At 39.4% G+C, this 17,124-nt stretch overlaps 2 protein-coding genes across 7 annotated transcripts in view; one reads left to right on the top strand and one right to left on the bottom strand.

The window, feature by feature from the left end:
* Window positions 1-11,919, top strand: part of PCCA (propionyl-CoA carboxylase subunit alpha) — a 475,583-nt gene extending 463,664 nt beyond the window's left edge. Inside the window, exons 23-24 of one of the 2 annotated variants that reach the window (XM_090022723.1) lie at window positions 7,703-7,780; window positions 11,574-11,919. In XM_090022723.1, coding sequence (XP_089878849.1) covers window positions 7,703-7,780; window positions 11,574-11,642 — 147 coding nt within the window. In that variant the 3' untranslated portion in view covers window positions 11,643-11,919. The remainder of the gene's footprint in view (window positions 1-7,702; window positions 7,781-11,573) is intronic. The other variant, XM_090022741.1, reaches the window with a different exon arrangement.
* Window positions 11,920-12,106: 187 nt separating this feature from the next.
* GGACT (gamma-glutamylamine cyclotransferase) overlaps window positions 12,107-17,124 on the bottom strand; it is a 40,311-nt gene continuing 35,293 nt past the window's right edge. For all 5 annotated transcript variants that reach the window (XM_090022786.1, XM_090022753.1, XM_090022761.1 and 2 more), the window contains one exon: window positions 12,107-15,707. In XM_090022786.1, coding sequence (XP_089878912.1) covers window positions 15,217-15,690 — 474 coding nt within the window. In that variant the 5' untranslated portion in view covers window positions 15,691-15,707 and the 3' untranslated portion in view covers window positions 12,107-15,216. The remainder of the gene's footprint in view (window positions 15,708-17,124) is intronic.

Raw genomic sequence — 17,124 nt, 5'->3', positions numbered from 1 at the left:
AATAAGACAAGCACTCAGACATTTCCACCATTCTCACTCCACAAGTCTGAAAGCAATATTTATGTTCACCGGCTTTATATAGTAGTATATATTAAGTATGTAACCTTTTGAACTACCATTTTGTTCTGGTTACATTTATGTTATAGTATAACACTATAGTCTTCTGTAGAGATAACTTTGATTTAATAAATTTTATTTATATTTCTCTGTGTAAATACATAGATGTAGATTTGTGTCAGAGCGGGGTTTAAGAAAGGGGAAGTTTGATTGTAACAGTAAGAAACAAGTGGTAATTAATAATAGAATTTCTTAGTAGTGAGGAATGGATGATGTCATTTAAAAATGTGGATTTATTGTTATTTTGTTTCCAAATGGCGCACAATGTTCTGCAGATTCATAAGGGTTTTCAGTGATCACTGATAAATCAAAATACTCCTAAAACAGAACCTGTCCTTCGGTTTAGTCTCTTAAATCCATGTATGTGTGTAACCTAATTCCTGCCAGAAAACTGTGCTGCACATCAGCTTCCTCAGAGGTTTGCTCTTGATCATTTCAGAAATTCCCCACTAGTGGTCTGGATAAATGGGGGTGCAGAGACCAGTGCTATTGTTAGTAGAGGGACATCAAGTGGCCTTGGGTTAATCAGAGGTCAGGAAATCTGGGAAGTGCTATACCTACATTTATTCTTTAAAGTAGAATGGCTTTAAAAGTTTAATAAGCATCTGTCAAGTGCTGTTAATTGCCGATAATGATATTTTCAGCTGTATAGCTACTATTTCAAATTAATTTGGAAGAAGGGGAAACCCCCACCAATGATTTTACTCAGATTTTGACGATGTAAAGGAATTTCTATGGCTGCTCATCCAATTCCTCCTGATTTGTTTTCTAGGTTGGTGCTGGCTGCCACAATGCCAACAAGTCATAGAGAGAGAGCATCAAGGAAGGGCAGTGAAACCAAAGTGGATTAATTCAAATAAAAACATAGATTAAGAAAAGTAACATGGAGTATTATTTTCCAACCCCCTTTGCCTACCTTAGTACCTAAAATGAACACAGGTCTCTCATGTTTGTAACGGTTTTGAAAAAGTATATGCAATACTTTTATGACCTCAAGATACCTTGGCTGTTGATTTAATACTGCAGTCTCCCATTGTCCCTCCCTGCGATACATAAATGTGTGAGGGTGAAAGGGTCAAAATAATGGAAACTTCGAGGGATGTTTATCAGCTTCTGTCTCAGGCTCAGAATAGAAGCATCATTAACATCAGAATCTAACTGCGCTTTTAACCAAATCAGAGACTCTTACTGCTTGGGGCTGTGCCTGCGCTTTTCTGCAGATCTACAGGCTTTAAAAATGCATTGCATTGGGAGCACCTGTATTCTAAAGATAATGGCCTTAAAAATGTAATTCAAGGATTTTCACTTTTGTAGACGAATCAGCAGGGTTGATATTGATCCATCTTTTTAGGGAGCAACAGTGCACCAGAAGGTGATACTGTAGAGGGCCTTGTAAGCCCTTGGAGCCTTCTGTCTAATTTGGCAGAAAAACACAGAATGTAGGACAACAAAAGAATGATCCTCTTCCATAAGAAATCTTCCTGCCACCCACCCCCTCTTCCAAAAAAAAAAAAAAAAGGCTTTAATTTTTTCAGCTCCACAATGATTTGATGCTCACTCTTGCATTGAAACCGTTGCTGTCAGAACAGGCAGGAAACAGTTTTCTTTTAATTGCTGAAATCATTCGGAAGTGCTTCATGCACTGCTTCTATACAGCAGATGCTGTGCATTAATTGGCCTGTGTAGGACTGACCCAGGGTTCCTTGCAGCGGGCCCAATTTTATGCAGAGGGTTTAAATAGCTTATTTATTATTTTGTATAACCTGGCGTACATTATGTGCACTTGCACGTGGGGTATTTCATGGTCTGCAGTTTCTAATGTCATGTGGGTTTCAAAACCTGTGTTTCTCTGGTAATGTACTAGCAGCAGGTAAGCTCTAAATACCATCCATCAGGAGCTAATTTTTTATCCAGATACTCCAATGACTGATGAACCTGTCTTTTGTATGAATGTTTAGCACAGTAGAAAGCCATATGCCACTGGCACTGGTTCCTATGCATTCTTTACAGTTGCTAGAGAGTAGATTAAAAAAAAATCTCCAGCATTTTTATCCCTTTAGTCTTTTTTTAAATTTATTTATTTAGCAGTTAGTTTCTAAAATAGCTCTATTTTTTTAAACAACAACAGGGGATTTAGGTCTCTTAAAGGCAATCTTACCACTACTCTTGTTTCCTTTATCAGGAATATTACTGCTCGGCCTTAATAGGGAACCTTGTTTTGTTACTCCCCGTCTGTTCAAAACAGACCTTAGCCCATTAGAAGGTCCTCCCTTGTGTGGGAAGACCACAGCTGTTACTGTAAATCTCATCCAGTAACTGTATCACCCCCATTTTGTGGCTCTGAAGGATGAAATTGAGAAATGTGAAGGATGACTGCACAGTATTCCATCTCCAATTTTAGGCCTTTGCACATCATTTTCATGCTTTTATTCCAAATCAAACAACATTAGCAAGCAACACCACCCTCTGCTAAATGTCTAGTATATCAGACAGCTTCTACAGTCTTTAGCTTTTTGTTTTTCTGTTTTCTTTCTCCTTTTTCTTTGTTTTTGTTTGGTTTTTTTTTAAATTCAACTCTTCTCCCAAACTTTTTGCTGTCCTTGAGGTTACTGACAGCACGAAACCCAAAAGGTAGATGAATGCAGCGTATTCTGTTACATTTCCACAGGGGAAGCAAGGGCTCAGCTTAGTTCACAAAACACAACTTAAAAAGGTTTCTGTTTCTTTAAATCTTTGTGAAAGAAGTGGATCTAACTTCTTATGAAGGATATTGGGGGCTTTAATCAGAAATAAGAAGTGGTTTAAATCATTAGCACAACAAAGCAAACTATAAGCTTGAAGATAAAAGTCTCTGGGGAAAGAGTCCTCTGAAAATAAATGGGACTTGATAGATTTCCATATCATTTATAACTTCCCTTAATTACACTTGGAAGACTTGCCAGTAAAACTGGAAAATTGGCAGCCTATATCCATTATAGTAATTTTGCCGACCATGGCAAGCAGCTGGCTTTACTGGATTTTATTTCCCATCACTCACAATTAATCATCAGCTGGAGATGTCTGAAACTCTTCAAAATGTAGCAATACTGTGTGACATTCAGGCCTCCTTAAAATGCTGAAATCTGCTGAGTAAATGGGCTGAGTTTTCCTTCAAGCTAACTCATTTTGGTGCGAGGCAGGCTGCTGCTTAATGAGTGCCACTTTGATAATCGGATGCGAATGTGAACCTTGACCCTATGTCAAAGGAGAGGACGCAGTAAGCTGGATGAAAGATACAGGATTCAGATCTACAAACTTTACACCAATTAGACAAAGAGTGGAGAAATACATCAGTGCTGATTGGGTTTATCGAAAAGACTTGTGGGGCTTGTGACCATTTTGTAAGCCTAACATAGAAGACATCCTGTCACAATCATTAAGTCTTTATCAAATGATTCACAAAAGTCTTAGAGTTCACTATACTCATAAAGATCTTGTAGTGGTAATGTCCTCAGATACTAGTTGTCTTATTGTATTTTAAAGTCTTCTCTGAGAATACAATTATCTTTAATGCTCCTTCTCTGGTATAATGGAAATAGTTTGGTGTTGTTTCTTTTTCAAATCCCACTTCCATTTCTCATCCTCAGTTATCGGTCAGAAACGCATTGAAGACAGTTCCATATATTGTATGTAATAGTTTCTTTTAAATTCAGATTAAGTTATGCAATCAGTGTTATTTACCATTCCTAAATTTCATGTCTAAATTGTTAGAAACAGTTGGCTATTAGGTGCCCTTCACTTCAGTTCTCTCCGTCTTGGATGTTTGATAAAATTACAAAACTGAACTAAAAACATAAATTATTAAAATATCTGCTGTTGCAGTAAAAATGCATTTTACAAGTACATTTTTTCGTGTCCATGTTAACATTAACCCAAGTAGTATAAAAGTAGATCTCTGTATAGCATAAAACTTTTTTTAAAAAGGACATTGTTTTGTTTCTTTTTACCAAAAAGCACAAGTTAGTTTCCTGGGCTCAGATCAATCAAAGTTGGTTTTTTATTTGTTTTTATGTATTTGTTTTGACTGATCTTGGTCATCACTGTAAATTTAAAATGTAACAATAATTGCAAATCAGAACTGAATTTCATAGTTTTAACATGCAGTGGAAGAAATCTAACCATATGAAAAGAGTACAGTATTTTGGAAAGCCCATGTTTATCTTTAAATAAGGGAGCGAGGAAAAAGCTATACACATCGCTAAGATTTTAATTTACAGCCTAATGATACAGACAGGCTAAAGGATACATGCAATTATGTAATGAAAGAAATTGGACAAAGCCCAAAAGAGAGAGGGAGAAAATAGAGAGGTACAAGTGCCTAATTTTAGGATTTGTTGCTTTGCAACACAATGAAAGGAGCTATAAAGGTTTAACGTAAGGACAATGATTAAACTTCTGTGCTTAAGTGACATTTTTGCCAAAGTAATTTTAAACAAATTGCTCATTATCAAAAGGGCTGTCACAGCATTTTAACATGGGGACCTACTGAAAATGCTGTCTTCCTTCTAAATTAACAAGAGTACAGGATGTTGACTCTTACTTTGTCTGTGTGTTTTTTCCCCTATAAAAGACCAACTCTTTATAGTCATCCTGTAAACACAAAACAGAAGCTGGGAGGTTCCAAATACAGGTTTTCACACTTATCCGTCACACTAGTATTTAATGCTGTTCATAGTACAGTACACCCAAGATGCATAGACACAACTCTATTTAGCACTTAAAGAATAATTACATTTTCAAAGCTCTGTGCAGCAACATCTAAAAGATTAGCTTGCATACTAGCTGATCAGTGGATCTATTTTAGAGACAGGAACTTCAGTTTGGGCTAAATTTTCTGACAATGTGTACATCTGAAATTAGACACCCAACTCCATAATTAGGGCTTGAGCCTGAGAACTGCCTGTAGCCTGTGCTAGGGTATAGTCTACTGCCTCCCAAAACAGATGTAATGTATTTTGGCTTATTCCCAGTACTACATTTAAAAAAACTGCATTACATCCATATTGTGAGGAGCTGTGTACAGACCTGTAAACCTCATTGCAATGGCCGTGACCCCCTGAGGAGGTAGTGTTGCCATGCCCTAAATTCCTAGATTTTCAGAGGTCTAAACTAGCCTGAGCTCCCGATAACTGGTAAGGTAGGTATCTAATCAGAAGAACCCAGAATTGAAACTCATGACCAAAGTGATTGGCCCCTGATAGTGCACTGACTCAGTAGGAGACCTGGGATTGAATTTCCCAGCTCTTATGAGTTTCTGAAGCCCAGTCTTCTTTTACATGGCCCTGAACCTTTCTGAGGGGTCATTATGGGAACTGTTGTAGCGCTTTTGTAGCTTTGAGTTTCAACCATAGCTGAACTGGGTTTGGTTTTGATTTCTCTTGTTTATATTCCCATGAAAAACTTTTCAGATTCTTAGTTTAATTTAGGTTTGGATTTTTTTTTAAACCAAACCGTATACATTAATAGCTTCCAAACCCATGACTGCACTCGTAACCTCAGAGATGTACGAAGAGTTCAGAGCAGATGGAAGAAAAGCGTAACAGTGGGAGGGGAGGGGAAAATAAAGATGAGAAGCAGGAAGGAGAGTGACTTACTGGAAAAAGGGTTAAAGACAGAGCAGCAGGTGTGGAGGAAGAGAGACAAAAGACAGGTGGAGATAAAATAGAGGGGAAATAACTCATAACAAAGAGCAAGTGTGTGATGCTATACATAGAATCTCAGGCTGTTAATGATGTCAACTTGTTGCCTGAATCTCAAGATGGAATTGCAGTGTTTCTAGTGTTGGTTGTTTCTTAAAATTTCAACATAGCGTTTCTCTAGCAAACGTGATACAACTTGCTCCAAAACTTCCAGATTGCTGTTGACAGTCTGTTGGGGGATATTGCAGACACTTCTTTTTTGTCTACTACTGACTTTCTTCTCTCTGCCTTGCTCAGAAGCTTGACTGCTTCTGCATGGTAGAGTTTGATGCTTGGCAGCCATTGTTTAAAAATACACAATTAATTCCAGCTTAAAACAGCATTTGGGACACGCGCATACTGCTAGCGTGTATCTTCCTAAGAGAAGTCTTGTTAAAACAAGAAAATATATCCATATTCAGGATCTCTTCACTCTGTGTCCTCATCCATCTCTGATGGACAGGACCCTCCCAAACTGTTCAAACCTTTGTTCTAGATATCTCCCAGGTAGTGATACACTGAGAGAAGATGCCTGCGTAACATTGCATACAGCTTCCTTCACAAGGAGGTTATTCCTAAATTTGACATCCTGGTGAATCACGTGCTTTACATAGTTGCATAGATTTCATAGACATTAGGGGCTGGAAGGGACCTGTATGAAAAATCCCAACAAAAACAGCCTTCAAACTAAACAGCTTTAAACACCTGAACAGTTCAAGAAAGGAAGACACAGCTCAAAGACACTGAGCAGTCTAAGCTATGAGGCTGTCCATGAAGATCACCCAGAGATCTCAGGAAAAGTACATCCTTTGTAGGCAGTAAACAAAGCTACCAGTGAGTTACTACTAGAGCTCCGGGTGGAGCTCCACTTCCATCCAGACCATAAATCCATGGGCTGACATCTCTGAATGATCATCACTTGCATCCAAGAGTCCTCTTGTAGTCCTTGGGCTTGTGCCAGGGATGAGTTTTTGGACCACACTGGTTTTTCCTCATAAATAGGTAAGCTGCTGAAGGAGCGTAAAACCTCAGGCGGCTTGTTTCCATTGTGCAGCATAGTCAAAGGCACCGAAAAGAGAATTTAACTCCTAGCCACAGCCAGCCCAGCAGCAGAGCAGCACAGTGGGTTGCTCATGACCTCAGGCTTGCATATGCCTGTTAGCAGAGTGCAAACAAGCAGAAAGAGGAAACTTGAGTGTTTCTCTTTAAGGGCCATCAGCTGTGGTGAAAATTACCATTTTGCCCCTGTGGTCCCTCCCCTGTGGCTAAAGCTTGGTGTTTCCCTGTAAGCATGCTCAGTTAAGTCCGTCTGAAGTCATCAGCCACCATATATATACTGACATGTGCAAAGGTGTGACTTTTTGCTCAGCACTAGTCTGCTGGGTATTGTCAAAGCCTCTGGTCCATGCTCCACAGGACTAATGCCAAGAAACTTTTGGCTTCTGAATCAGGATTAGTGTCCCTGGGCTCTGAGCCAGGGAAGCACAGCAGAGGCTCCACCGCCAAATCCACACAAATTAAATTTTGGTCTAGCCTTTATTGATGTCATACTATGACGGCTGTAGACTGTGAGTGTAGAAAGTTCAAGTTGTGAATGCGGGATGTGAGGGGGGAGGATCACTTTGAGGGTGTTTCTGTGTTTTACTTCTCTGTTCTAATTTTGATTAGCCAGCGGCAACCCAGAGCACATCATCATATTGTGCTGTGGACTTGTGTGTGACGAGTTGAGTTTAGCTGTTCTGCAAAAAACATTTTAGTCTTTGATAAACTGTGCCTATGGAACAAATAGGTGTTTTGTGCAGAAAGATGCTGTAAGTTTAGAGCATTTTAAAATCTTTCCTTATTTTGTACTGCTTAAATTTTACCAGGTCTCAGAAGGTCAAGAGATTTGTGTGATCGAAGCTATGAAAATGCAGAACAGTCTGATTGCTGCTAAAACTGGCAAGGTATGTTTCTTCATGTCATTTTAACCTGTGTCCAACTTGTCAAATTGGAGTTTACTGACCGAGGAGGGGAGCTGTGACTGTTATAGTATTAGAAGTACAATTGTTCTTCACTCGAGCTCTTTTGAGATGAAGTGCCTTTAATTTTTAATGTTTATTTAGATCTGCATTGGACTCAGATGACACAGCATGAACTGGTTTTACAGGCTGCAAGAAGTAATGTAAATTAGTTCTTCAAAATGATTTGTTTTTCTAAGCTAGAGCAGTTTGGGAAGTTGGATTGAAAGCATGAAGGTGCTGCAGCCACTTCTCCAAATTCCATACTTTAAGGGAATTGTAATAGATCTGTTTGCAAGTTAATTCATTAAATGCAAATAATGAACAAGGCACAGAGAGTATTTCTGCAGTGTCGATGAAGAAGGTTAACATTACAAGCAAATGTATCTGTGAGATTTGGTTGAGGCACGAGGCTGTTACACACAAAGGGCTAAATCTGCAGAAGTACTTCCCCTGCAAAGCCATGTGTCACAGCTTTTAGGTGCCTGCCTCTTGGACTGGAATCCCCACAGCCTGAGTTAGGTACAGTGAACTCCTCACTGAGAGCATGGGGCAATTATGTAACAGGCAGCCTGCTGAGCAGGGAGGGCCCATGAGAAAGGCTCATGGCAGGGCTGTATCTCACCGCTTTTGAGGACTTAAGCACCTAATTCTGGACTGCAGAGAAGCTCCTGTGTCACACCAGGATTCACAGCCCCAAACTCTAAGCTAGACAGAAGCATCTAATTTGTCCTTTTCCAGTGAAGAGCAGAAAGAGGCTCAGGCTCTTTGAGCAGAAAGAAATGCCCTTCTATTGCACAGGAGCTCGGTTGGCCCAGGGAACAGGAGAGCCGGACTGCTGTACAAAACAGAATTCCCGGTGCATTGGAACAAGGAGAGAGGGAGTAGGACTTTCTAGTCCGGTGATGAGGTCACTTGCCTGGGAGACGGATGGACCTGGGTGTCCAGCACTGCTCCAAGGGCTGATTTATGCACTTCATGTAAAACGGTCTCTGGATGAAATAATGGGATAGTCAGTCCCTGGATAGGGATTGGACCCAAGCTTCCCCTTCTCCAGCGAGTCCTGATGCAGAATCAGAATCCACTAAAGAAATTACAGGTGGAGGAAGCAGCACGTACTCTTTCACATCCTTTCTCCTTTCCTGCTTTTACACTGTGGAGTCTTTACTGTTAGCCTTTGAGAAGAGTTCTTGCGCTACAAGGCCTTGCCTGTCATTTTTCCTTATGCTTTTGCTTACTTGTCAGAATTTAGATTTGATTTTTGCCAATTTCCTTTATCCCCTTAATAGTTGCTTGTTGTTCACCCTAGTTTCCCATAGTCACAGCTTGCTGTTTAAACCCAGATTTTCTTGTTCTTAGTTTAAACTTTCCTTTCCCACCAGTTTACACTGCAACCCAGTAATTTGTCTTTCAGCTTTCTCCATGCGCATCTGGTGACAGACATCATCTGTCCCTCTGCAGATGCCCTTTCCCTCTGCATCAGGGTAAAATTTGGCCTGGCCAGTGTCCCTCTCAAACCCTTAAATTAGGACTTAAATCGTGCACTGGCATGAGTTGGGCCTGTTGTCTACCACAGAGTATTATTTTGCTTTTCCAAAGGTCTCCCTTTTTTAACAAGATACAATCCTTTAGAAAAACTAAAACAAGTTGGGAACGTATAGAGATTCATTTACCAAGTCTGTTTATTAAGGGCCTTTGATAAATATAAATCATTACGTTATGAGAAAAATGCTGTGGTCACCCATTCCAAAATTCAAAGTTATGATTCCTACTGTGAATGCAACCCAATGCTAAGGCAGTGGTGAAGTACTTGATATTCTTGGCACTGGACTAGTTGTGGGGTTTTTTCTTTTGAATCTACTTCATGTCCTTCGGTTTCATTTGTCTTCGCATGGAAGATTTTCCATTTCCCTTTTTTCTGTCAGGACTTTCAACACCCAAACCCCACTTTTATAGTCTTAGCTGCTAAAACAATTCACTAGGGCTTATCTGTTTTTTAATTTGTGCCTGTTACAGGAGATTGTAAAATGAGTAAAGGAAGGAGGATTTCACTGGACTTATATTGGCTCCAGACTGAACATTTATGGGGTAACGGTACATGTGTCAGAACTAGAATTTTGCCACAATGACCTCCAGAAACTTTCAAGTAGCACGGGGCAGCGGGAGAGGGGGGCAGGAGAGGAGATTCAATGTTCTTCAATTTCTGCTGAAACTTAGGTTTGTGTAAAAGAAGAGAAGGGGTTTTTTGGAAGATTTTTGAGTTCAGACTATAAGTAAAGTGTGTTTTCTGTGCCAAAATTTTGGGGACTTCTATTTAATAAAAGATTAAACAGAAGCCTGGCAGGAGGGGGAAAATATTTGGAAATAAACATCTGTTTTGAAAGTCCAACAATGTGCTTGAATACAGAGGACTTTCATGTGTTTTTTTGTTTTTGACAGTGTCTCCAGTGCAATCCAGGGGTGTACTGCAGTTTGGGTAAACATAGCAAAGCTAACTTGGCTCCTCCTCAATCTAGCTGAGGAAGCATGGTGTCTTCTGCAGGCTGCAAAACTGACCTAGGTCCTTAGGTAATTACTTTAGGCAGCTGAGGTTCAGGTTGCTGTGGTCGTTCTTCCACCAGTACCCATGCTAACTGGTTTAGAGACTGCTTATGTAAATCTACATGAAACGCGCACACAATTTTGGGATTGCAGTGCATGTACCTGCAAAGAAATGGAGCTCCAAACATAATTATCTGGAATACCCCCTATAGCAATGAAGCACCATATATGCTGTCTAGTCTCATATATATTAGGTATGTGGAGCTGGTAGAAAGCAAAAAAAATAATTCAGAAAACCATGACTGAATGTGGGATTCCTCTGGAGTTGCAGTTATTTGACAATTAAGGTTCTTTGAGCGTTTTTTAATTCTGTTATATTTTTACTTACGACTCTTCAGGAAGGGATAACAAACAGTCTGCGATGTGCTGAATTCTTGGCATCTCTCCACAGCAGGGTCAAAGCTGTGGCACTACTAGCTTTTGCAGAAACCACCACCTTATGTCTGTATTTCCTGGTTTTCTAATGTTTGTTCATTTCCTTGATTTCAACTCGGAACATTTCAGAAGCAGTACCTGGAAGGCGTTAACTTCATTTCCTAGTTTCTCCATCATTTTAATTTGAGCCTTTAAATTCCGATACTTGCATATTGAGAGAAAGGAACAAAGGCTATAGGACTCTGTTATGATACCACCTTAATGAAGCGTTCTCTGTCTTGAATGAACAGTTTGTGCATGCGTATACTAATGCAGCAGCGACTTGGCAGAAAAAACCGTGCACAGGGGAGATAAAGTGCAATGTTCGTTTTAATAGTCTTGTATTTCAGTGAAAAATACAAACTGAGTATGTTGAAAAGTCAAGCTGCTCCAGTGTTACAGGCTGGGAATTTGGTAGGACCTGAGCAAACAGTTAAAGAACCAAAACCCAAACGTCTTGTGCTGTAACTCCTGTAAGTGCACTCGGACACTGAGGCCCAAATCCTCCCAGGTCTTGAACGTTTATCAACAGCAGGAGTGGGGTGCCTGCATACCTTTAGAGGAAGAGGTCTCCCAAGCTATTCTGTATTACAAATTCAGTAACTCACCATTAACTCTGCATGTCCTGTACAGTCTGGCATATCCATTAACATATGTTGTGTGAACTAAAGCTGAATCATGTTTTCTGGGAAGATTTAAAATCATTTCCATCTCTTAACTGCAGGTGAAAATTGTGCACTGTAAGGCTGGTGAGACCGTTGGGGAAGGAGATCTGCTGGTGGAACTGGAATGAAACACATTTATTTCACATCTTCATCCAGGTCAATGAACTCTTTATGTCTATCTATCAGAAATATAAAACGAAGGCAATATTATGTGGAAATCTGAAAGACAGATGTTTCCAGGCAGCAGATTTCATAGTTATATTTATTGCATAAATGTAAGATGACCCATGCAGCTATCAAAACTGACAACAGATCTCAGATTTTTACTTCTATACATAGGTACTTGTACATAAGATTTGTAACTGTCTCTGATTTTCAATATCCAATAAATTTCAATTAAAAAAAAATCAGTATTTCTTCTTTAAAATGCTTAAGCCTCTTTGAGTGTTTAAGTAAATAACTTCAGCCATGTTAGTTCATATGGGCATGAACCCACTTTCATGAAGTAATGAGTAAAAGTGAAAAAATCCCCAAAGAAAAAACTGAGCAATTTTGCGATTACTGAGTGTCACAGGCATTAAACAGTTCTTGCAAAGGACTTTATTTCTATTCAGATTTATTATATTCATTAGCACTTTGAAGTTACTGCACAGAATATACTTAGAACACTACAACGTTTTCTTTTGCTGGTGGCAGACTTTTTCCACAATCTGATGCGCAGACCTCCAGGAATTGTATTCCTTTCCAAAGTCCTTCTCTCATTTTCCTTTCCACTCTTTGCTTGATGTAGGCTGTTCTGGAAATAGTTGGCCCAGCTTTTGAACCATCCCAAGATGATGCTTGAGGCAGGTTCTTCCTCCCTGTAAGTGTATAGGCTTCCAAGCACTCATGGGAGAGGAAGATCTAACTCCAGCCTACTACATTTAGTAGACTATCAATTGCTACTATGCTACAAAAAGAACTGGGACAATTCGTGATTTAGCACTATCTACAGTTGCCTTATAGTGGTAGGAAACTAAAAATACAATAAGAGAAGCCAGATATGACCTGGAAAGGAGCACACATGGAGGGAATATAGAGTGATAGTCCTTCCTGCTATAAGATGATCTATTGATACTCATCTCATTGACCAAACAAGAACATCTGCAATGAAGAGCAAAATGCAAGACCTTTCCTAATTGGTAAGCATGGATTTCTGTATTTTTCTAGTTTCCTCCCACTACCTCAGAACACCAGACCAGCTGGTGGTGACTGGATTCAGTGCATTTTGTGCAAAACATCTTCAGTTTTTAAAAAAGCAGCTTGAGAGAGAAGCTTATTTACTCCAGGTTTGTGAATTTTGCAATTACCCAAAAGTAAGCTGACCAGAGAGGGCTAGGTGGGGGTGGGGAACATATATGAATGCTACCTTTTTCCTTTTATGCTATCTGTGGTAGTTCACCATTACTAGAAGGACTTCATCTACTTATGGGGGTACGCTCAGCATCTTACCTATTAGGGATAAAATGTAACACTTCCAAAAGCATCCATATGACTTAGGCACATCTCAGTGACTTTTATTTTCAAATTCAAATGATGTATATACACTCAAGTGTGAAAGTGTGAGCCTTTGCTAGTAGGCAATTAATTTGGTAGAGGGTAATATAACGCTTCTTGAGCTGCTTCTACTGCTGATAATTAACGAATGCCTGCAGAATAACATTACCTTGCAACTGTGTGCTTAATAGATAATTATTATCCCTGTTTCACAAATGGGGAAACTGAGGCTGAAAGTCTGTGTCCATTAAGGACACTCAGACTAGTGTACTGACTGCCTTTACAATGGTGCAAATGTCCTTAATGTATGCAGAGGGAGAGAAATTAAAAGCACCATTCTACCAGCTTTACCCATCTCCCTGCCCGCAGAGAAGAGTAGCACAATGAAAGGCTTGCTGATTTGCCCAAAGCGCAGAAAGGAATTAGTCAGGTTAGGACTCAAGCATGCTTAACTTCCTGTTCTGTATCTCACCACTTTACCCTGTCAGGAATCAATATATTTTAATTCAATATTCAATAGTGTTTCCATTCCACTGTCCTAGTTTTGGAGCAGGCTGTGGCAATCTCTCAGTTTGCTTAATGTGTAAGTGGACCTAGGTCAGAGTCTACAGATTGCCCTTCATTAAAAAAAACAACACATATTTTAGCCTGATAACACTGAAGAAAATCTACATGCGACTCAGTGTACTCTTGTGTTAGGCAGTCTGAAAAAGACTGATTATATTTTACCGGGGAATTTCAAGTGCCCCGTATCATTTCCTCTTGAATGATCCTGCAATAGTAACTTTACTAATTAAAAGTTCAAGAATTTAATAAGAACATATTATGTCCTATATCAGTTTGCAAATCTCCCATTGTCATCAGTTGGATATGTGCTGTGGAGCAAGGGGAGGACGTAGTCCTGACATGGTACTGCCCACTGCAAGAAGCCTCATTAAAAATGTAATTACATTCTTTCCACAGGAAAAATATTATACATTTAACTTCCCTAATGTCACAAGTTTGGATATTAAATGTAACATTTCATTTATTAATGTTATACCCAAAGAACATACAGGACAGAGCAGGTAGCATTAAGTAATAAAAGGGAAGTATTTTTCCAAATTGTGCAAAAAGGGGGAAGGGGAAAAAAGGATTAAATCTCTGCCTTAAACTAATGTTGCCCCAGATCTAAACACCTAACTCACCATGTCCTTAGGGGGGTTTAAATTATATGACTGAAAAAATGTTTTCCCCTTAAGTAAGACAGCTTAGTTTGCACACACATGCAATTTTTGCATGAAAGATTTCTTCAAGACTTAGGTAACGTCTTACTGATATATAAGCGCTGTTACGAACTCTTATAGCTGTTATAGTGTGTTGGGCAGTCAAAACCAGTGTTTTAAGAGTCCCTACACACAGATTTACCCAGTGGACCGTAATGGCACCAGAAGTGCTAGTCTGGTCTACTGGGACCAAATAAAAACATGAGTTTAAATTTAACTCTTTGATATTCCTGAGATTTCATTCAGTGATGTCTTAGACTTCACAACAATTCTTATTATCAAGTTAACCAGTTATGTTTAAACAGATAAAATCCAAAATAGTTTATTTTACAATGCAGAGCAACAGGCATTCTTTTCTATTCTCAGACTGCTCTTAATTTTCTTTACCATGGTTCCTGTATCAGTCTAAATTCTTTCATGCAGCACTTAACATAGATGCAGTACACATTTGCTGTCCTGTGCAGTAAAATAAATACCAATACAAAAGCCAATATTTAAAGCTGAGTCATTTTCACAGAGTGCTCTTTTTAGCTGTATTTCATCATCTTGTTTTCCCAGGCTTGCAAAACTGTCGTGAAAATGCACCGAATCTGGTAAAAAAAAAATAAGTTCATTTATCTGCCCTTTTATTCTGATAATTATACTGTGCAGAAACCAAAGGTATATCCTTCACCACTTGAAAACCCCTCAGTTACTTTCCTTGGGTGAGAGGGCAAATAGAATTTAGTAAGGCTAGGTGTTGGTTTCTGGCCTTGTCCTAACCTTAGACTCAATAAAGTTTGTGGTTGAAAGTTTACAGATGTCTTGTGTTTCAATCCATGGTATTATAGCTTTACTTTAGAGGCTTCTGATCAACATAGGCTTAATGCATGTTCTTCAGGTACGTTGTTATCTTCCATCTTTAATCTCTGCTTTCACGGAGCACATAACAAAGGCCATGTTTCCCAAGGGAATCATAATTGTCATAGTATGGGAGATTTAGCCACTCTGGCTGGAAGGTAGTTGTGCTATACACAAAGCATTCCATAATGCTGTTAACAGCTGGTCTCTCTTCAGGTGCACTGCTTTTACCTTTCCACTCTACTACTGCAATTCTCACTGGAGTACGCTGATACATGTCTGGGCAGCCTTCAAATTCATCAAGGAATTGCAGCATCTGGTCATCAACAGTATAAATCTCTCCAGCAACATGGTGGCCTGTTCCTGGCATGTTCAGCAAATAAGGAATGTTATATTTTCCTGCAATCACCAAAGGGTATTTCTCCACGGTACGGCCCCTGCCTTGGAATTTTGCTATGCCATGGGTACTGTTTATCATGCGCTGGTAGTTAGGCTGGCCTTTTTTAAGGGTACCATACACGAAAACGTGGGCCATTCTACCTACAAAAGGAACTGAGAAGGACAAAAATAAGTATTACTAAGAAAACTGCTTTGTAAAATATTTTTAGTTGAAAACGTAGCATATTCTAGAAGTACATGCACACAGGTAACTTGGGTAATGGACTACAGTAATTACGTTTCTGAACCTTAGTGAAACTAGATTGCTTCTTGATTCCCCCAGTTACAGGAGTCTTGCTCCAGTTGTGGGACAATACTTGGTGATAAACCAAGATGATTATTTTTGTCACTGGTATACAGTTTTTATGTCCTTTACCAAAACCAGTGAGGATTCTTTACTTAACTAGCTAACTTACATGTACTGTGTGGTGGCAGTAACATTTCTAAATTACACCTGTATGGCTAGAAAACAGAGGATTGAAGACAGGAATCTTTAAGATTGCATTTGATACATTCAGTCTAGTGATCTCAGAGGACTGGAGTCCTAGCTGCCTGGGTGTTTTCTTCCCTAATAAAAGAAAATGTGTCATTAAGTTCATCCCTCCCCATAGCAGAGACCCTTTTGCTAGAGTAATATTCCATACTCAAGCAACTGTATCTCTGCTCTTACAGATTTCAGTATGGGAGCTTGCATGTCCAGTTGTTTCGTGGAATAATGTAGCATTAGTCATTTGATAACAAAATTAAAGTGGTTGAACACAAGATTGTGCTATGTTGCATGACAACATTTAGCAGAGAGAGCGAGCTAGGAAGGCTTATTTTTCCATAGAATGCTACAAGCTGGGTCACAACATGAAACTGGAAATGAAGCAAGAGCAAAGCTGTGGCAATGTTTGTAGGAACCGTGATCTAAATACAGACAGTCTGGGCATTCACCAAGACAAGGGATGAACTCTGGCATTAGCAGAAGAGAGGATGAATAATGCCCCTGACACGAGAGGACTGTACAAATGTGTGCTACCAGCTTTTGAAGGGAAAGGCAATGTCTTAAAGAGAGGCAGAGTAAGACTGCAGTGGGAAAAGCCTAGTGTAGTGTGGGGTTGTTTCATGCAATGTACTGAAGAATTTTCTGTAACAGCTTCATGAGTCAGCATCTGTGAATTCAAACACTGCAAATAATCTAAATAATACCAGATTTGCCTGGGATGCTTGGAAAAATTAGATCTGAAATGAAACCAGTGGTATTTTAAAAGTTATAGTTAAAAGTGCAGGGACTCGGGCATTCAGACAGCAAGGTTCTCCCTTGTGTTTGTAACAATCAGATGACAAACAATATACCGAGTAGAAAACACCAGAGGTGGTGGTTCTCACAAGTGCATTGACAACAGGGCCACTCTTTCCTGCCTGAACAGTAAATTATGATTTGCACACATATCAGTTGAAAGAAAATCTGTACATTTCAGCATTCACAAGGTGGCAAGAGGCAGGTACAGGACACACAGTTCAAGCCCTCCTCAGATGCCAAATCTGA

Source organism: Crocodylus siamensis, chromosome 1 (genome assembly GCF_052110815.1).
Source record: "Crocodylus siamensis isolate JL-2025a chromosome 1, ASM5211081v1, whole genome shotgun sequence".
NCBI lineage: Eukaryota > Metazoa > Chordata > Crocodylia > Crocodylidae > Crocodylus > Crocodylus siamensis.
This window is presented reverse-complemented; position numbering and strand designations above follow the sequence as displayed.